At 45.0% G+C, this 18,569-nt stretch overlaps 7 protein-coding genes across 12 annotated transcripts; 5 read left to right on the forward strand and 2 right to left on the reverse strand.

Moving 5' to 3' along the window:
• Positions 1-16: 16 nt before the first annotated feature.
• LOC119551603 (protein transport protein Sec61 subunit beta) lies at positions 17-867 on the reverse strand. The gene is made up of 3 exons (XM_037861007.1): positions 710-867; positions 441-652; positions 17-365 (listed from the first exon to the last, which is right to left on the reverse strand). Exons 1-3 carry the CDS (start codon positions 710-712, stop codon positions 278-280), a joined length of 303 nt encoding a protein of 100 aa, XP_037716935.1. The 5' UTR covers positions 713-867; the 3' UTR covers positions 17-277.
• A 594-nt stretch (positions 868-1,461) lies between these two features.
• Positions 1,462-12,725, forward strand: LOC119552168 (microtubule-associated protein futsch). Of its 2 annotated transcripts, XM_037861991.1 has the most exons (9): positions 1,462-1,877; positions 1,952-2,272; positions 2,342-2,683; positions 2,746-2,892; positions 2,974-3,225; positions 3,342-7,961; positions 8,054-8,125; positions 8,381-12,042; positions 12,104-12,725. In XM_037861991.1, exons 1-9 carry the CDS (start codon positions 1,829-1,831, stop codon positions 12,542-12,544), a joined length of 9,906 nt encoding a protein of 3,301 aa, XP_037717919.1. In that variant the 5' UTR covers positions 1,462-1,828; the 3' UTR covers positions 12,545-12,725. The 2 variants fall into 2 exon arrangements, with proteins under 2 accessions (XP_037717919.1, XP_037717920.1); XM_037861992.1 differs by lacking the exons at positions 2,974-3,225; positions 3,342-7,961 and having other exon boundaries at positions 1,489-1,877.
• Positions 12,726-13,076: 351 nt separating this feature from the next.
• On the forward strand, positions 13,077-13,755 carry LOC119552189. The gene is made up of 2 exons (XM_037862039.1): positions 13,077-13,140; positions 13,203-13,755. Exons 1-2 carry the CDS (start codon positions 13,101-13,103, stop codon positions 13,688-13,690), a joined length of 528 nt encoding a protein of 175 aa, XP_037717967.1. The 5' UTR covers positions 13,077-13,100; the 3' UTR covers positions 13,691-13,755.
• A 22-nt stretch (positions 13,756-13,777) lies between these two features.
• On the forward strand, positions 13,778-14,394 carry LOC119552192. Of its 2 annotated transcripts, none has more exons than XM_037862045.1 (2): positions 13,778-13,819; positions 13,881-14,394. In XM_037862045.1, exons 1-2 carry the CDS (start codon positions 13,816-13,818, stop codon positions 14,378-14,380), a joined length of 504 nt encoding a protein of 167 aa, XP_037717973.1. In that variant the 5' UTR covers positions 13,778-13,815; the 3' UTR covers positions 14,381-14,394. The 2 variants fall into 2 exon arrangements, with proteins under 2 accessions (XP_037717973.1, XP_037717974.1); XM_037862046.1 differs by having other exon boundaries at positions 13,780-13,819; positions 13,884-14,394.
• A 64-nt stretch (positions 14,395-14,458) lies between these two features.
• LOC119552193 lies at positions 14,459-15,286 on the forward strand. The gene is made up of 2 exons (XM_037862047.1): positions 14,459-14,642; positions 14,699-15,286. The coding sequence occupies exons 1-2, from the start codon at positions 14,609-14,611 to the stop codon at positions 15,163-15,165; spliced, it is 501 nt and encodes a 166-aa protein (XP_037717975.1). The 5' UTR covers positions 14,459-14,608; the 3' UTR covers positions 15,166-15,286.
• Positions 15,287-15,424: 138 nt separating this feature from the next.
• Positions 15,425-17,624, forward strand: LOC119552191 (transformer-2 sex-determining protein). Of its 4 annotated transcripts, none has more exons than XM_037862041.1 (7): positions 15,425-15,582; positions 15,650-15,699; positions 15,751-15,834; positions 16,242-16,386; positions 16,451-16,579; positions 16,830-17,202; positions 17,261-17,624. In XM_037862041.1, the coding sequence occupies exons 1-7, from the start codon at positions 15,580-15,582 to the stop codon at positions 17,281-17,283; spliced, it is 807 nt and encodes a 268-aa protein (XP_037717969.1). In that variant the 5' UTR covers positions 15,425-15,579; the 3' UTR covers positions 17,284-17,624. The 4 variants fall into 4 exon arrangements, with proteins under 4 accessions (XP_037717969.1, XP_037717970.1, XP_037717971.1 ...); XM_037862042.1 differs by having other exon boundaries at positions 15,757-15,834; XM_037862043.1 differs by having other exon boundaries at positions 15,760-15,834.
• A 42-nt stretch (positions 17,625-17,666) lies between these two features.
• On the reverse strand, positions 17,667-18,561 carry LOC119552195 (biogenesis of lysosome-related organelles complex 1 subunit 1). Its single transcript, XM_037862048.1, has 2 exons — positions 18,408-18,561; positions 17,667-18,352 (listed from the first exon to the last, which is right to left on the reverse strand). Exons 1-2 carry the CDS (start codon positions 18,466-18,468, stop codon positions 17,964-17,966), a joined length of 450 nt encoding a protein of 149 aa, XP_037717976.1. The 5' UTR covers positions 18,469-18,561; the 3' UTR covers positions 17,667-17,963.
• Positions 18,562-18,569: the final 8 nt, after the last annotated feature.

An 18,569-nucleotide genomic window follows, 5' to 3' on the forward strand; every position in this document is an offset into this window, starting at 1 on the left:
ACATGACCACGATAAATTGTGGAATGAATTCTCAGCCCGCCGAACGAACGAACGAGCGAACGGATTGGGAAGTTACGATTTAATTTTGAAAATATGCATTACGTTTAAACAGGTCGTTAACTTAAGCTTAGGTATAATTAATTTCATGTGGAAAACACACCAATGCCTCAACAAGCGGAATGGATCTCGTGTTATCACATCGCGAAAGAAATGATGACGTCGACAGTGTTCACGTTCGTTGAGGTGAAAGTATTTTATTGGCTACGAATTGAATGGCTTAAGAACGATTGTATTTGCCCCAGATGTGCAGCATGAAAACGGAAGCGATGAAGAGCAGCGACATGACCAGCACGGGCACGGGTCCGCTGTGGGAATATAATATGGGGTGTCATAAGAGGGGGTGTTTGGACTTTAAATATAGATGAGCTGCGGGCACTTACACCTTGATTCCGGGAGAGTCGTCGGTGTAGAAGCGCCACATGCCACCAGTTCCGGCTCCGCCGGGAGCACGACTCCGGGCCGCCGTGGTGCTGCTGGTGGTCTTGCGCTGCTTCAGGGTGCTGCCGCCTCCGGATCCGGCGCTACGTGGCGCCGACAATTTGCTGGGCGAGCGCGATCCGCTGCCCACGGCCGTCGAACTTGCTGGAGCGGGCTGGCAAATATGGTTTTAATAAGTAGGCACTCTCGATTGCTCCTCAGTTTAACTCACCATTTTGTGCTGTTTCTGTTTTTCTGCACCGACTGACCTGGAAAATGTGAGCAGGCGAAGTGGAATCTGAATCTGAATGTGAATCTGACGTGCTGCCTCGGCTTCGTGTCGCTTCGTCTTTTTCGTTCCACGTCACTTTGGTGGTGGCCCTGGAATACGATAGGTCGTGTGTCAGGGCTGGCGACTATCGCATTTAGACAGCTGGAGATGACAGCGAATGTCAAGCCTAACTACATTTGACTTTGTCATCACCCACTTGAAAATAAACCCAAAAAACGAAATTAAAGTCTCTCATTGAAGTATAAGTGTGTCATGTAATTAATGTTGTCGATTTTAGAACTCCTAATTGACAGACAAAAAATTCCTATTTGAATTTGTTAACCTATTTTCCTTCCATTTATACACAAATAACTTAATACTTAAGCGGAAATATAAATAATTACATTACATGACTTTTTGTTTTCACATTACTATTAAATTGACAGAAAGTTCATTGATCATTTTAGACATTAACTTATAATAATAATTCAACAACGTCAAGAATACCCAAAACAGGTCACAGAAATTTGACAGTCAATGGAATACCCCAAATACAGATAGAAACAACCTAGCTTGTAGCTAGAAATAAGCCAATAAATAAATATCGATAACCATCCCAGGCAACCATGTATAAAGGTATTTTTAGAAATGTTTGCCGGGCAAGCGCAATTTACTAGACGCGCAAAAAGTAATTACCAAAAAATAAGTGATTTTAAATATGTCAGGAACGATTCAAAACAATAAGTTAGGTGACATACAGCACCAGTGACTTGAAAACCCAGCAATTACCTTGTGGAACGCGCGCGGCCACACCGAAGCGCGGGCTCACTAAACGCTTCGGCATTTTCGCACATCGGCACTACGTTCACGTTAATTGCAGCGGCATCATTTTTGCTTGATTTTGAAGGATTTTTTTTGGTGAAAAAAGAGACAAAAGCGCTTGGCTTGGTGCGCCCAATGGGTTATATGTTCCCTTCGCTAGGCAACCGATGAGTTTATCACATTTTTCGTGACTAACTTTTGCGAAACGCGGCGCAGTTCACATATTGCACATCGAGCGACGCACATGAGAAGTGAAACATGGAGGACATAGAATATCTAGACGAGTACAAAGACTTGGTGCTGCCAGGTACGTGAAGTCCCCTCGCTGGGCTATAAATAAGCATGCAATGTGCAATATCCGTGAAATTTGTGCGATTGCAGGGATCAAATCAGGTGCTCCACCAGCTAACTCTGCCGGCGGCTCGCGGCAGCGTCGCATTTCGTCAGACTCGAGCAACTCGTCGTCGATTGATGCGGACATTTTCCAGAAGCTGTTCCCCGGCAAGTACCTAGACGACGAGTTGTTCAATGAGGGTTCAGGCTCAAAGCCCCAGGACAGGCGTCGCCGGTCCCCGTCACCCTTCTCCTCCAGCGACGAATCCAACGATGCCCTTGAAGCGCTTTTTAGCCGGAAGAGCAGCAAATCCAAGCCGATTAGGAGGCGCGAGCGCTACGAGTCCTTCGATTCTGTGGATGACCTGGGTGGGTACTCCTTAATCCTCTTAATTACACAATTCGCAACTTATATGTATATAACATCCCGGACCCCAGGCGAAGCCCTAATGCGTCCCTCGCAGAGGTCGACTGTACCCAAGCCCAGTACCTCCCAGGCAGGTGCCAGAAAATCCCTCGGCGAAGCCCCACATAAAAGCCACAGCAGCAGCAGTAGCAGCAATTTTGCCAGGAAGTCACTGGCTCCTCCCTCAGCCAAAACTGCTGGTAATCGTAGCCCAAATGCTGGGAGCAGAAATTCCACCTCTGCAGCAACCAAGTCGTCAGGATCTATAAATGGCAGTAGTCTGGCATCCGCCAAAAATAAGACAGTTACCATCATAAAGGCCCAGAAAACAGATCTGACGCCTCCGCAGCACGAGCCAAAAACAGATCCCTTAAGTAAGATATTTCTACTGTTCTACTATAAGGGTTTATGTCTGATCCTTCTGTAATGTTCACAGCCTTGGGAGGTTTATATAGTGACTCAGACAGCGATTCGTCCTACGAATACGAATCAGACTTTTATGGCGATCGCGACTCGGAGGACGAGGATGCCGAACCGGTGATCGATATTTCAACGGACACAAGCAGGACCACATCGGTGGCGGGTAAGTCAGCGTTATTAACTAGTTGATACTGCCAACCCTCTGATAATATTCATAATATGTAAACACACATAAACCGTGTAGACACTGTGACACCTGTTGTTTCCGACGACGAGGGCCAGGAGCCGCAGATGGAGCAGAATACGCGTCCTGAGAGTGATCAGGACTCTGTTTTGAACTGCGTCTATGAGCGCCTGCAGTTGTACTTGAGTAATCTCAGTTGCGCCGAGGCGCCGCCAATCTATAAGAAACAGAATAGCGCTAGGAAATCCCGCTCCAACGAAAAAAAACCCTCTTCCTCCGAACAGGTTAAGCATGCTAATAAGCGATCAGCGGGTAAGTGTGCACCGACGTCCATTGGGGCGACCATTTCTCGACCATGAGCGCCCCCATGAACCTTTAACCCTGCCACACCCTAACATTTGTAACTCTGTCTGCTTTTTGTTTCGCAGCCAGTGACAAGGAGGAGGCGGAGGAAATGGAGCGGGATCTAGAGCTGGAGCCACCAGAGGCCAGCAGCAGTGCCAAATCCTCGGCCAGTAAGGCCAGCGCCAGTCGAAAGCTGTACGACGTGGATGACAATGTCACGCTTGAGGCGGTGGAGCGCATGAGCCTTGACCTGGCCGAGCAGATATTGGAGATCGAAGTGGAGCGCTCGTACGAGTTCGAAAAGCGATCTGGATCAAAGCCGCGCAGCAGATCAAGATCCAAGATCCCAGCGGATTCGGACAAGAGCCACGTGCGCAAGCTCACGTACTCCAGCGAACGACTGGATAACCCTGAACCTTCGGGGACCAAGCTGCGGCGGTCGAAGAGCGAGTCTTTCCCTAAGCAAGGACGCTCTCGGAGCCAAAAGCAGCGTAAAAGTAGAGCTGCCACAACGGAGGAAACGACTCTTAACGCCCGTGAAGGGGAAGAACTTTCGGTCAAAAAGAAACGCGGAAGGCCTCGTAAAAATGTTCCAAAAGAGGAGACGCCAAAGGACGGGGCTGCTGAAAGTCCAACCGAAAGCTTGGAAAAAGATATTCCTCTCTCAACGGAAGCGAGCGAAGCAGAACCGACAAAGGAGAAGGTCAATTTGGAAGAAGCACTAGAGCAGGATGAATTAAACACAGAGTTAGACAAAGCCAAAGAGTTTACAGGATTTGAAAACTTACCCCAGAATGATACTAACACTAAAACGGATCTCAAAAGTGCCCCGGACTTGGATGTTCAGCTGGATGAAGAGCCTGCTGGGAATAAGGACAAAGAACCGCTTCCTACACTTGACACATCTACCGATACATTTGATACCGCTCAGGATCACGGCGAAACTAGCGAAAGCCTAAATGAATTGGAAGATAAAGATTTAATTTCACGAAAAGAGGATACTCAGAAGGACTCTGCCATTAAAAATATAGAGCACTGCAATGATGATGTAATAAAGGAAATTACTAATATACAAAATGCAATTGAAGATACTGAAGCAGTTGAACTACCAGCTGTACTTGCAAGTGCTAATATAAAGGCAGTGGAGGCCTCTGGAAACATACTTGAGGAAAGCGATTCCCAGCTGGCTGAGGACATAAAATTGGCTGAAGAGATCTTGGCAGCTGAAGCTGGAAAAGGAGTTGAAGTAAATGAGGTATCAGTCGCATCAGTAGAGGGAGCACAAAATCCTGTAATCGATATTGTCAAAGAGCTGGAGCTGGAAACCATTTCAGAAGCCGTATCAATACCAAAAACACACAGCCAGATGGACGAAATTTTACCGGTCGAAGAACAAACTATATCTGATGAACAAAGTCCAGAGGAGAAACAGACTTCAGTTGATAAACAGCCTCCGGTTAAGAAACAGACTTCAGATGATAAACAGACTTCAGTTGCAGAACTAACTCCTACTGAGGATGAACAACCTGATGAGAACCAATCTTCTACTCCTGTGGATGAGAAGCATTCTGAACCCAAAGAGGAATCGCCTACCGCGAAAGAGCAAAAACCTGACGAGGAGCAAGACCAAGCTCCTACGGATGAGCCATTGCAATCATCTGAAGTTCCTCCAAGCCTAGTTTCTCCAACTAAGAAACAAAACCCCTCTTCGCCAGCTAACACGCCCATTAAATCGAGAGAGCTCGAAGCTCTGGAAAATTCCGTTGTAAGAAGAGCACTTAGGTCAGATAAGGTAACTCCTCAGAAGCAACGGGTAGGTCGATCCAAGATAATTCGGAGAAAAGATCTTGCTCTACTTGTGGATGAGTCATCGAGACGAAGCAGTCCAAGACTTGGAAAATCGCCAGGAGAAAGCCATTCCTCACAAGAACGCTCTCCGGCGGAAAGAAAAGTGACAACTTCCAAGTTGGCCATAGAAAAGAAAACTGCAGAAAAGAAGGAGGTGGTAGAGGGAAAATCCCATCCAGCTGAGACTGTAAATGAAAAGGCTGTAAAGGATGCTAATATAACTGAAGACAATCTAGTTGCAGATACTTCCCAACTGGTAGAAGACAAACAAAGCTCTAGTGAGACTGAAATGAAGAAGGCAAAGGGTAGGCAACTAAAGTCGAAAAAATCCAGAAGAACCCATGGAGTAGAAAGTAAAGGAGCAACTGCCGATGTAAGCGATGAGATTCCTTCTACTTCAAAACGTGCTGAAGAATATTCAACTTCAAGCGAGTCAGAGCAAAAAGACGAAAGGGAAAATTTATCACCTCCAGAACCCGCAGAAGATGATACCAAATCGGATTTAGAACCGCCCAAAGCGCGAGAAACTGATACGGTAAAGGTTAAAGAAAAACCCTCCAATCGCAGAAAATCCCGAAAAGAAAAGGAAAAAGGCAAACCTGATAGCGATACGCCTTCTGACCATGTTGACGCAAAAAGTGACGAGAATCCATCTAGAACTGTCGCTGATAAAGAAGAGCGAGCTTCTGGCAGATTGAGTCGAAGAGACAAGGCGATAAATGAGGCGGCCAAATCCCTGCACGACGAAATTCTATCTGCCAAATCTGAGGCTACTGGAAGAAGAGTTGTTTCAAAAGAGAAGCTTTCCAAAAAAGATCTGGCCGAAGAACAGTCTAAAAGGTCATTAGAAGCCAGTAAGGAAAAGAAGGCAAAATCAAAAATCGAGACGAAAACCATTGAAATATGTATGAAAGAAAGTGACAGTGACAAGCAAATCAATGAAAGTGACAAGCAAACCAATGAAAGTGACAAGCAAACAAATGACAGTACAAGTCAAAAGGAATCAGATCCTGAGACACTATCTTCACAAGCCACATCAAAGCAAAATATGCAAGAGCCGGAGATTAAATTGGACACAATAAAAGACGTTCCGTCGGACGCAGAATTGGTTCCAATAGCAAAAGACTCTGCACATGATTTCGCTAGTGAGAGTGATGATAAAAAACCCAATGAGAAAATTGACAAGTCTGATCAAGAGGAGCAATCAGAGTTAACGGAAAGCGATACCCCTTCATCTTCGGAATGTGCTACAGTCGTACAGGACTCTGAACCAATTTTAAAGGACTCTTCACAGGATTCAATCGAGTCCAATGTTTTAAAAGTAAAGCCCAAGAATAAGGGTAAAAGGGAAGATAGGAAACTCAATAAAAGCATTGCCGATTTTAATAAGGAAAAGGATTCGCAGCAGAGTACGGAAACGGTTCAACCAACATCTTCTGCGTCGGATGCTCCCGTTGAAAAAACGGAAAAATTAAAGGAAAATCCAAAAGTCTCTGGTATAGAAAGTGGAAGGATAAGAAAACGTAGGCAGGCAGTAACCATTGAGGATCCTGAAGATACTGAGCTTAACGAAAAAGATAATCCTACCGTTTCTAGTCAACAGGGGCTTTTTGAGCCTGAACCTCATTTTCAGATTGGAAAAACACCAACAAAAACATCCCTAATGAGTTCGTCCTTAGAAGGTTCGGAAAATATGCCGAAACCGGACGAGCTGGAAACAACATCTGAAGAACAACTTAAAAGCAAACCTGACCCAGATCCAAGCGAAATTCCAGCCGAAACTTATACAGAAAGTCCGGTGACCATTCTCCCGAGTACCTCAACGGAGAAATCTCAATTAGTTTTACCTACCACTCCGACAACAAGCAGCCATCGAAACAAAAAGACCTTCAGTACAAATAAAAGATCTTCAAAATCCAAACGTCGTGCTCCGAAAGTGGCTAGGAAGCCTGATAACACTCATGAGGATAGTCCTAGCTTAGGTTCTGAATCCTTGACCTCTACAAACCAAAAAGAACTGAGTACTCCAAAAGTCTCCTGTCGCAAGCTTCGCGTTCTGATAAAAAGAACTCCCACTTCTAATCTGCCAAAAAGCAAGAAATCGTCCGTCCTGAAGAAAACTCAATTTAAAACCAAACAATTGAAGAAAATTATTGAGGATATCGAAGAAACTCCTCTTTCAGGGCAAGGGGATAATGAGACGGAAATCACCGAATCAAATCCTGTGTCAGATCCTGTTCAAAAAACTGTTCCCGTTCCAGAAACTACGCAAATTCTAAATATTGAAGTTCCTAAAGAAACAAACGAGGAAGCGAATAACGCCCCTGAGAATGAACTTAGAGATAATCTAGAAGCAGATCAGGACCAAGACTCTGAAATTAAGGTTGCCGATGGTGAGGAACCCATCACAGAAGAATCCAATGGGGTCGTCCCAACAAATGAGCCAACAGAGACTGCTCATGTTGTACAGGAATCCAAGAATGAGGAATTTAATTCATCAAGTGAAGAGGGGGATATCCCAAAAGAGGAACCACCCGAAGTGGACGTTGCAAGTGATGAATCACTAAAAGATGAAAATCAAGAAGAGGCACAACAAGACCTAGAACCTGATGATGAAGTCTTGCCTGAGGAATCATGTCCCGCAGTGGAGGACATTGAAGCCAAGGAGTTCTCTAACTTTGAATCGGTTGAATCGCAACCGGAAACTGATGTTACGGATGATGAAGAACCCGCTCAAAGCCCAATCCCAGACTCAACGGAAACAACAAGTGTCACAGACGAACCCGAAGCCAGCACGTCCAGCGTGGTAAAGCGCAGCTTGCGCAAGCGGGAAGCGGATTCCTCACAGCCAGATGGTTAATAGCTTGACTAATCATTTCATTTTTTATTCTTAGTATATAAACGCATCTAATACATATTTTCTTTATAATCCTTTCTCTTTATACAGAAGCTGCTAAGCGAAAACTACGCCAAGAAATGGAGAAGTCAGCAACTGACAGACGTGAGGTTCTTAAAACAGGTGAGTCCTATATTTTGATTAAGATTATTTTCAGTTATAAAGGCGATTTATATATATCCAATATATGCAATACAATGTATATACATATGTATATACATATAAATATACACAATTTGGTTGATTCAAAAAGTATTTGCGTATACCTCGCATTTAAGTATTTAACGTGTTGCCTTAACCCCTTTCGTTAAATTTTGAACTTAATTAATTAATTCGAACTTAATTAATAATCGTAACTTAAATCAATTTAAATTGCAGTTCGCCGTCGAAATCTAGTGGAGGAAGAAGAGCGACCTGCCCTTAAACGCTCCAAAGTTGACAATCAAATCAAAACCAATTCAAAGGCCAAATTCATCTCTATTATTGGTAATGAGACCATTATGTCATCCACGAAGCCGCCGGTTAAGGAAGCAAGAAGCGAACCGGTCAAGACATCTTCAGCTGTAAGAAAGTCGGCGGTAAAGGATTCAAAACACATTGAGATCACCAAGCACGTCATACTAACCCCACCTACGAGAAAGCCGTTGAAGTCTAGTAGTCCTACTCCGACAGTCAAAAAGCCATTGGTGCAGACCCTGCTGAGTTCCACTCTTAGTCTACATAAACCCTCGTTGGGAGAAGATGGTTCTCCTGTGACAACCAAGAAGTCTATGAGCAAATCGGAAGCCACAGAAAACAAGCCCGTCGATCAGCCAGTACTCAGCAGCTCCATTGTGGTGACCAAGAAATCCTTGCCACCCAGTAAGACAACTGAATCTCCAAAGAAGGAAGTAACGTCGGCTGTTCCAAGAAAGGTTAACATATCGGTTTCAGTGGTCCCTTCAAACGAAAATCCAGCAGAGTCTTCTAACGCTACTGCTGCCACTCCCGAAACGTCACCAGTTTTGCCGCGAAAGAAACAGATTGAATCACTGAAATCGTCGAAAAAATTGGAGGCCAATAAGAAAGCGGAGGTCAAAAAGAAGGCACTATCACAAGGCTCTCAAAATAAATCCCTAAAGTCGGAGGAATCTGCAGAACCATTAAAGAAATTGGCTTCTGCGCGAAAAGCACTTCCTGAATCAGAAGCCCCAGAGAAAGCTGTAAGCAGGGCTACAGAAGGATCTGTGTCAGAATTCAGTAGCCGTAAATCTCTCCCTCAAGTGGATCGCTCCAAGAAAACCGCAGCCAGGAAATCTGCAGGAGCTTCTTTAACTGCAACTGCTCGGGAACTACTTCCTGAACCAGATGTCCCGATGAAAGTTGAAGCTAGAAAATCTGAAGGAGCTTCTTTGTCTGCAAATGTTCGAAAATTTTTTCTACAAAAAGGTGTTTCGAAGAAAACCGAAGCCCGGCAATTGGATGCTCCTCCTAAAATTGCGTCGAACGAGGAAATTGACAAGGCAGCCAAAGCCGAGGCAACAGGGCCAGTGGCCCGAGGTCGCGGCTCCTCCAAGAAAACTAAATCCGATCAGCGTAAGGCGAAACCCAAGCCAGAGTTTCCTTCCTCGGAGGCTGAAACTGCATCTGAATCGAGGGATTCTTCTCGCGATGACAGTGCGCGCGCATCACGCTTGGATAAATATGATAAACCCGTGACAGTGCCCACACGCCAATTTACCCTAATTAAGTCGGTTCACATGACACGAGCTGCCAGCACCAACAGATCATTGGCTCCGACGCCAACTCCTGTGCAGCCAAATGCTTCCAAGGAGCTCTTTACGCCTGCTTCGGACCAAAAATCACCGATGATGGAATCCCAGACCTTCAGAAAGACTTTAAAGGGTCGTGGACGTGGTGGTCAAAAGGCCCAACGCGCTATGAAAAGAAAGGCAGAAGAAGCTGCAGACGCTAATGAAATGGCCAATTTTAAGCGACCCAGGGACGAAGATCTCCCTCAGCAAAATGATCCTAGCCAGGAGACTGGATTTGTTGCTTTTCCAGTGAAAATAAGGGATGTCGGTTTGCCTACGGTTGATCCTCTAGCAGTTTCCCCAACGGCTAAACCAAGTCAGCAGAAATCTAAGCTAAGAAAGGTTCGCGTTAAAATCAACCGACGCGTCTTTAACAAATGGCTTCGGGACAACAAGAACCGCGAGAAACAAGAAGCCTTTAAAAAATTACCATCACCACCACCAGCGACCTCGGAAACAGATTCTGCGGGCGAGTCAATGTTGCAGCCCCAAGAAGAACCGGTGACGGGTCTTAGGCCATTACCTGTATCCCAGCGCGATGCTTGCTCAGATCGGGCGCCAGGATTGCCAGTAAAAAAAATCACAACTGAGCTAGCCCCAACGGCAATTCCATCCGCTTCCGCAAAAGCCCAGAACGTAGCCCCGCCACCTAGACCAACCGTGAAAAAAACAGCTATTTATCCGCTGACTGATAAACATCTTCCCGACGGGGAAACGTTGGAAGGCAATGCCAAGAAACTGGCGGATCAGCGAAGGGTGCAAATGTTTCACGCCAAGACAATGCCACTTCCTGTCCCAATTCCAGAGGTGAAAGCAGAGCCAGAAGATGATCCTCCGGAGGTCATGGGAGAGGATTCACTTATTGTGCCATTGCCAGTGGTTACTGCAGCGCCAGTAACACCGCAACCACTTTCGATGGTTGAGGACAGTGGCCAAAACACTACTCAAGTCAACAATGTGGTGGCTTCCACCTCCTCTGGCGCGAGTGTATCCCATTTGATTCCTTCGGCCAGTGTGCCTGGTAATCCCAATTCCATTGGCCAGACCAAGATGTTCTCCTTCCTCTACCCAATGCGCTACAAGCGATGTTACAACAACGTGGGTCTGGACTTCTGCTGTCCAAATCTGGATGGACCAATGCGAGCTATTGATTTCACGCGCTTGCACTCGACCGCTGAGGTACCGGTGTTGGAGATTCCGCAGTTTCTGGTTATCACCACAAAGTTCATTTCCAAGGCGGATAAGAATATTCCGAGTAAGGTGCGGGCTAAATTGGAAACGCTGGGAAAAGCGAAGGGACGGGAACTCAGTAAACCAACTGTTACGGCTCCTACGCCCGCTACAGCTTTTCCACCAACTACCGCTCTTGTTGCTGCTCCTTCTCTTGACCCACCGAATCCATCCAAATTCACTTCCGCTGTTTCCGCAGTAGCTTCAACTTCCCAGCCGCCTTCAACGACCTTAGATTCTCTGGCCAAACAGTTGCCACGTGGCACGACGCTGACCCCAAAAGTTTTGCCAGCAGGGGCTGAAGTTCCGGCACCAGCCAGATCCTCGATGGTAACTAATCCGCCACCGTCACTCATCCAATTGCCAGCGATTTGCCCTACGGACAAACAGCGCGTGGATCTGCAAGCAAAGGTTCAAGCCTTCGACCTGGTTCTCCAGATTCTCAGCCGGCGGGTAGCCACCTTAACAGTGACCGAGAGACAGCGTACCATCGAGGAGATCGTGAGGAGCAGCTCGCTGATGGCCATCGATGTAGATGTCGGTACCAAGCTATTGGAGAACTACGTGCACTACTTGAACGAGGCAACCGGCCCGAGTACGCTCTTGCCGCAGACCGAAATCAACCCAGTGGTTACAAACTCGACTTCCACCGCTGCTAATCTACCAAAATCTATCGCCACTACTAGCTCTACACTTTCCAAAAGTATTGTGAGCTCCACCACCGCCACCGCCCCCTCCGTTACGCCAACTCAGGGGGCAAAGAAAACCGTGCAGCATGTTCAACCGCGCAGCTCCCTACCCACCAGTATTCCCCTGTACGATGAGCACAAGAACATCATCGGCTTTCAGTGTCCCTCAAAAGGGAGAGGCATACCACCGTCTGTGACACGAAAGGTCGCTCCAGCTGCCACCAGCACGCCTGTAAGGCCATCCACATCCTCAACTGCAGGGGTAGCAAAGGTGGAATTGAGGTCCACGCAGGGAGGAAGGAAAAGTGTTGGAGGAAAAACAATCCAGGTATATATATTTTGACTAAAAATGTGTGTATTTATTTATTAACAATAATTTTTACCCTCAGACTGTTAGTGTCAACACGACTATGTCAGGGAACAAGCCAGCACCAGCAAAAATAGTCGTCAGGAAGAAACCAGTGGCATTGAGCACCGTAACATCGATTAATCCTCCGGTATCTGTGCAGAGACCCGTGCTATGCAAGAAGAAAACCACGCCGATAAGAACGGCCACTCAGACCAAGACCGCACCAACACCCGATGCAACTGCATCTACATCGGAAGCTCCAACAAAACCAAAAGCGACTCCCAGCACAGTACCAGATGCCGCTCCACTTGTAGCCACCGCCGGAATGAGTCTCAGTAGCACCTCCAATCCGAATGTGTTTATCATCAACCAGGTCTCGCAGCCGGAGGAAAGCATCCTGCCCGACTCAAACAATGTCGTGGAGCCCATGGATGCGGAGATCAAGGGCGAACTGGACGACTCTTCGGAGGCTATCATCTAGCGGAGTAAAGACTATAAACCAGATGGAAAGTATTCTAAGTTACTTTAACACAGTTAATTAAGAAGAGTTAATTATTTCGTTGAACGCAAGAACAGAATTATGTAATTCTACTAAGAAGAATTTGTTAAAACTATCGACCAACCGGTAATTTTTCTGAGAATAAATGGATAAAAAATGTAAACACTGTGCGTTTTTGAAGTATTAAAGTGTATATTTTTAGAAGTAAGTCTTACAAATTATATATAACTCAGCACTAATTATACAAGGTAAACTTTAAATTAAACATTTTTTTAAAAGTTAAAAGTAGGCGTATTTTGTATTTTTCCAGAACCGCGTTATTAAATAAATGAAATATTAAATTACATAAAAAATCGTTACAGATGTGAAGAAACTTGTGAAAATAATTAAAATATAGTTTGAATATAGCGCCCAATAGCTTTTGAATAAGCTTTCGAGTTTGTTGCGAAATGGAAAGCTCTTGTGAAATATAAACAAATACAAAGTATAAAAGTCTAACAGGGGAAGAACCATTGTTATTAGCCACAAGTTTTCCTAAATGACGACATCTACTCAGGAAGCAATGAATACTCCCAACAGTACGTTTAAATAGTTTCTTTAATAAATTACAGACATAATATCATTTATTTTTAACCGGTAGGTGCATACCCCGACTTGGAAAAGCGGTTGGAGACGTACATTCGAAGAATGTACGGCCTGAAGGCAATCGATACAAAGAATGAGTATGATCCGAATAAAGTTGAATATTTTGGGATCCTCAGTCTAACCGATACTAGAGCTCCTCGTCGAAAGTTATGGTATATGTACTATGCGACGACGGATCAAGTGGACATAACTGTGGATCGGATCCATCGTAAATATGGACAAAAGAACATGTACGAGCTGTATAGAAAACCGGTGTTTTCTGGCGCCGGAATGCGATCCCGAGTTAAAAATCACTTTGGAGGACTAAAGTGGTACGTGAAAGGAAACATTTTGGAAGCCCCTCCCGGCAGCTCTTACAACGACGAGAAGGTGGTAAACACAATCGCAGATCTGTATCAGGCCGAAAGGCGAAAATACTATGATTACCTAATGTCTACGAACAATATTTACAAGACATGGTCCTACGAACATCTTAATACATAGCAGATGCTTCTCTTAATTATTCTATAAGATTTATTTAAAGCTATAAATACAAGACTGCGAGTAAATGTTTAACAGTGTTCTGTCAACGTTTGTTGGGATTGGAAGTCGATAGTAGTCGTTTAACAATGGGTAATCACCTTGTATGAATCACCTTATATATTTTGAACTGGCTGTAATTGTCATTTAACAGCAGGGAATAGGCCCAACTTGGAAGATAAATTGGAGAAGTATTGGAGGCGTCTCTTTTATTTGCAGCCAAATGCTGAACCCACTCCCTTGGATCCGTGTACAGTGGAATACTTTGGAGTTTTCAGTATTAGCGATCCCCAGGCCGCAGACCGAAAACTTTGGTGCATTTATTGCTGTCGGAAGCCGGAAATTCCCCACGTTGTGGAGAGTCTACGCCAGAAATATGGCAAGAAGAACATGTACGAAATATATCAGAAGCCTACATTTAGTGGAGAGGATTTTCGTAAGATCGTGAAAGATTATTTCTCTGACCTAAAGTGGTTTGCCAGTGGAAATCTCTTGGAAGCGCCTCCAAATAGTTACTATAATGATGAGAGGTTCGTCAAAACTATTTCAGATCTTCACGACAAAGAGCAAAGAAGACTCTTTGACTACATAATGGTACAGCACGATTGGTTTAAGCGGTACAATGATCAAAAACCACCCCCAAGCCGGCATTAAAAATGTAAATAATAATAAACCAATCAAAAAAGAAGAGCTTTTTGCTTATCGATAGCAGGGTTGCATTTGAAAGCTTTTTTGACTTTGTTGTGAAATTGGAAATCGTAAACAAACCAAAATTATTACAATCCAGTTGAAATAATATTTTGGGGGTATTTAAGAACTGTGCGTGAGAAGTTGAGTCACATTAAGCCGGACCAAGTTAAAGCTACCTCATTGCACAAGAAGATGACAGCCAACGTAGTTAAAAACAAATACTCAGGTAACCAAAATAAATAAATTTTACATTTTGACTGGTGACTAACACCTGCTTTGCAGATACTGATTACGACCTGGAAGAGGAAGTCGCCAGCCACCTGAGGCGTATTTTCTACATAAAACCAAAAGGTGACTCCCCGAAATGTAACCCCTACATAGTGGAGTTCTTTGGGGTCCTCAGTCTGAACGATTTGCGTGCGCCTGAGCGTAAACTCTGGGTGATATATTTCTGCAAACAGCCGGAACTGGACAAAACGGTCTACGAAATCCACCAGAAGTACGGCAAGAAGAATATGTTCGACCTGTATCGCACGCCAGTCTTCAGTGGAGCTGCTCTGCGGGCGAGTGTAAAGAAGCATTTTTCAGAGCTCAAGTGGTTCACGAATGGAAATCTTCTGGAAGCCCCGCCTAAAAGTCACTTTAACGACGAGCGTGTGGTCAAAACCATAACGGATCTGCATCACCTGGAAAAGCAGAGGCTTTATAACTATGTCATGGTGAAGCATTTGTGGTTTTACCGGTATTAATAGCTTGAAGTTATTGACTAAACCCTGTGATTTAGAATTAGTTAGCTTTGATTTGTGACCGAAACTCTTTATCAGAAAGGCCTTACAGTTAATAAAGTACAAAATATTATGGTAAGCGTAATAAAAACGTTATATTTACTTAAAAGTTTTCCTGCAAATATATGTCTTCGCTTCGGCTTTATTTGAAATAGCGAAACACACTTTTTGAATTTCTTCGGATTCAAGTACAACGGCCGAGTAAAGGTTAAGGTGTCTATCGATAACACACGCCCTCGCCTATCGCCACCCCTGCCGCAGCGTGCGTCTCCTCAAAACGCAGACAGAATAAATAACACTCCACTGAACTAAACGCTAACATTTAATTGATAAACACTGTCTGGGTGTGCAATACAGCAGGGAATCGAACCCTTAAAGATGGTAAGTACAGTACTCGAGACCCCAGGGCAGTGCACACCCACTACAAATATTTTTTCTGCCACCAAAGTCCTCGCGTTCCTCCGAAGAGCGAAGCTATTTACATCGCAAATTCGACAGGTAAGCCGAAAAAATATATCCCTTAAGAAAATGCAGTATTTAGAGTTTTAGTTGCAGCAGTAGCTACAAACAGAAACGGTCCTCGGCATCATCCTCGTCAGCCAGGACAACCTCCTCCGGACACAAGGACCGCAGGTAAATGTGTACACACATTCGGGGGCCGAGCCCCTCCTAAACGATACCTCTTTTGACACCGAGCATCGAGTAGCCTTTGGGAAAAGTATTCAGCTGTCATCGGGGGCCTTTCATTTGGATTCGCCTTTCAGCCGAGCAAGCTGGTGCCTAGAGAAAAAAAATTAGACGCTTCGCAGATTTCCTTTCATTGGAAGAAACCATCGTTGCTATGTAAGAACACCACCGAAGCACTAATTTGTTTTGCCCGTTCAACAGCCGAAGAATAGGTCCGAAATACATAGGTCGAATTGAATTGAACAGAATACAGCCATAGCAATTGTCAAGTCACACGAAACACACAATTTTCCAACTGTCAGTTAGCAAGACGCGCAAGAATCTAATTTCATTCCATTCCACACCAAATCAAGGTCGGACTTCGATTACCATGGCGGTCGTCGCCATCCTCGCTCTGTTTCCCGTCGGCGCTCCCGTTCGCGTTTGGGCTCGGAGTCGCCGCCTCCGGCACCCCGCCGACGCTCGTCCCGCGACCACCACCGGATGCACAAGGCTCGCGTAAGTCAGCCGGATCAAAAATCCCCCTTCCTGATTCCTAATCCGGTGGTTTCCGCCCTTGCAGGAACATCCCCAGGCCAGCCGTTGCATTGGAGTCTTCGGTCTGAACACCAACACCTCGCAGCACAAGGTTCGCGAGCTCTTCAACAAGTACGGACCCATCGAGCGCATCCAGATGGTCATAGACGCCCATGTAAGATTGGTTTTCATATCTCCCCTTAAGACAACTCCTGCCGGAAGATCTTCGAGTAGACAAATCAGCTGAAGCCTTGCTGTTTTGTACTCATTTCTGGCTAGATTAAAGTAGACGGCGATTGTGAGCTTTTGTGTATTCCAAACTAAAAGCTAAAGGCTTGCCGTCACATTTGCATTATTAAGTTTTAGGATTGCCAACATAATCGTATATTTTTCTACAACGCTCTAATAAATCTTTTGCCATACAGACCCATCGTTCGCGGGGCTTCTGCTTCATATACTTTGAGAATCTCGAGGATGCCCGTGTGGCCAAGGACGCCTGTTCCGGCATTGAGGTCGATGATCGACGCATTCGCGTTGACTACTCCATAACCCAACGCGCCCACACTCCTACTCCGGGTGTCTACATGGGTCGTCCTTCGCGCAGTGGACACGTGGGACGCTCCCGTTCGCCACGGGCCGAACGTCGTCGCGAACGCGAGCGTTCCATCTCGCCCACTGACAATTATCGTAGCCGAAACAACTACCGCGACGATCGCTATGAGCGCAGCTACCGCAGGAGCTCCAGTCGCCAGCGCTACCGCAACAAAAGCTACAGCCGCTCACGTTCGCCCAAGCCTCGTAAGAGATATTTTGCATAGTCCTTGACCATGATTTGTAATATGTTTTCCCCAACTAGGTCGCATCCAATCGCGCTACTAGTGCGTCCCGGTGATTCCTTAACTCGTGCTTCTAACCAGCCAACTGGACTGTGTCAAAAGGCCTGCGGAGAAGCATACGACTGAAATATTGTGTTTTGGTGAAACCATCCCATCTATGGCATTTGGTTGGCGAACAGCTCACAACTAGATTAATTTCCAAATTCATTATTCACCCAAATCAGCTTATCATAATTATTCGTTAACCGTCATTGATGCTGTACAAAAACGTAGTTTGTAAATATCAGATCGATTACCAACATTACATACAGAGGTCCGCATAGATTGTGATATGTATTTTAAAGGAACCGCAGCAAACTGATAATAATAACAAAACTAAACTAATTTTAATTGTAATTATAATTGTGCAGCAAGTACAAAATAAAATTGAAATTGTACAGAAAGTCGAGACTTTTGTTCTTTATTTATTGAGTTGGTCTTTCTGAGTAACAGAAGTGCATAAGTCATGAGCTATCAATAGATTTCCTTGGTAATGCATTTAGGAATCTTAACTTAATTTCAATTTATTTAACATCAGGAATCAGTATTAAAGGTACTTCTTACAAATTCCTTAAGCGTTATAACCAAAACATACCTAAATATAGTTATCGGAAAGGATCTCTTCAGGAAACAAGTAAAATATAAATTTAATTATTTGGAAAAAGAGAGTAAACCTAAAAGTAGTTATGTAGCACTAGGATTTGGCCTTGCCGACGATGAAGTGGAGGCTTCCACAGCAGCTGCTGCTCCACCTGCTGTTCCAGCCTGCGCCGCTCGAGAGGCTTTGTAGGCCAGTTCTAGGCTCTGGTTTATCACATGCATGTCCCCCTCAATACTCCGTGCCCAGTTCTCCACATCCCCGAGTTCCTTCAGGGCACTGCTGAATTGGTCAATGAGCTGCAGCCATTGGTGGGTCTGCTTCGCAAAATTGGTGGCTCCCATGTGCAGTTGCTTGGCCTCCGCGTCCAGGCGCTTCTGGTTCAAGTAGGCCTGAGCCACGCCCACATTCAGGGTGTCTACCAGGGATTGGGTGAGCTCGTTGGAGGCTTCTATGGCCTCCTTGCGTCGCACCTCTGGAAAAGCAGTTTGTTTATAGATTTAGGCAGGAAAACTGCATGGAATCCATACCCTGCTCTTGTTTCCGCTTCACCTGCTCCTTGTGGTGCTCCTTGACCATGGAAGTTAGCATATTTAACTATTTTTAAATCGAGTTCAAAGATAAAACAATTTTCCTTCAAAACAAACCAGATCAGCTGTTTTGCTAGCGATGAGTCTTGCATAATCGATAGG

Source organism: Drosophila subpulchrella, chromosome 2R (assembly GCF_014743375.2).
Source record: "Drosophila subpulchrella strain 33 F10 #4 breed RU33 chromosome 2R, RU_Dsub_v1.1 Primary Assembly, whole genome shotgun sequence".
Lineage (NCBI taxonomy): Eukaryota > Metazoa > Arthropoda > Insecta > Diptera > Drosophilidae > Drosophila > Drosophila subpulchrella.

What these genes read in the sequence shown, in the direction of transcription:
- LOC119551603 (XM_037861007.1), bottom strand. An exon ending in GACTCTCCCGGAATCAAGGT is followed by an intron (nt 366 to 440) that starts GTAAGTGCCCGC and finishes ATATTCCCACAG; the next exon opens with CGGACCCGTGCCCGTGCTGG.
- LOC119552168 (XM_037861991.1), top strand. Translation starts at nt 1,829, where the DNA reads ATGGAGGACATAGAATATCTAGACGAGTACAAAGACTTGGTGCTGCCA. An exon ending in CAAAGACTTGGTGCTGCCAG is followed by an intron (nt 1,878 to 1,951) that starts GTACGTGAAGTC and finishes GTGCGATTGCAG; the next exon opens with GGATCAAATCAGGTGCTCCA. An exon ending in CGATTCTGTGGATGACCTGG is followed by an intron (nt 2,273 to 2,341) that starts GTGGGTACTCCT and finishes CCCGGACCCCAG; the next exon opens with GCGAAGCCCTAATGCGTCCC.
- LOC119552189 (XM_037862039.1), top strand. Translation starts at nt 13,101, where the DNA reads ATGACGACATCTACTCAGGAAGCAATGAATACTCCCAACA. An exon ending in AGCAATGAATACTCCCAACA is followed by an intron (nt 13,141 to 13,202) that starts GTACGTTTAAAT and finishes TTTAACCGGTAG; the next exon opens with GTGCATACCCCGACTTGGAA.
- LOC119552193 (XM_037862047.1), top strand. Translation starts at nt 14,609, where the DNA reads ATGACAGCCAACGTAGTTAAAAACAAATACTCAG. An exon ending in AGTTAAAAACAAATACTCAG is followed by an intron (nt 14,643 to 14,698) that starts GTAACCAAAATA and finishes CCTGCTTTGCAG; the next exon opens with ATACTGATTACGACCTGGAA.
- LOC119552191 (XM_037862041.1), top strand. An exon ending in TTACATCGCAAATTCGACAG is followed by an intron (nt 15,700 to 15,750) that starts GTAAGCCGAAAA and finishes TTAGAGTTTTAG; the next exon opens with TTGCAGCAGTAGCTACAAAC. An exon ending in CTCACGTTCGCCCAAGCCTC is followed by an intron (nt 17,203 to 17,260) that starts GTAAGAGATATT and finishes TTCCCCAACTAG; the next exon opens with GTCGCATCCAATCGCGCTAC.
- LOC119552195 (XM_037862048.1), bottom strand. Translation starts at nt 18,468, where the DNA reads ATGCTAACTTCCATGGTCAAGGAGCACCACAAGGAGCAGGTGAAGCGG. An exon ending in GAAGCGGAAACAAGAGCAGG is followed by an intron (nt 18,353 to 18,407) that starts GTATGGATTCCA and finishes CTGCTTTTCCAG; the next exon opens with AGGTGCGACGCAAGGAGGCC.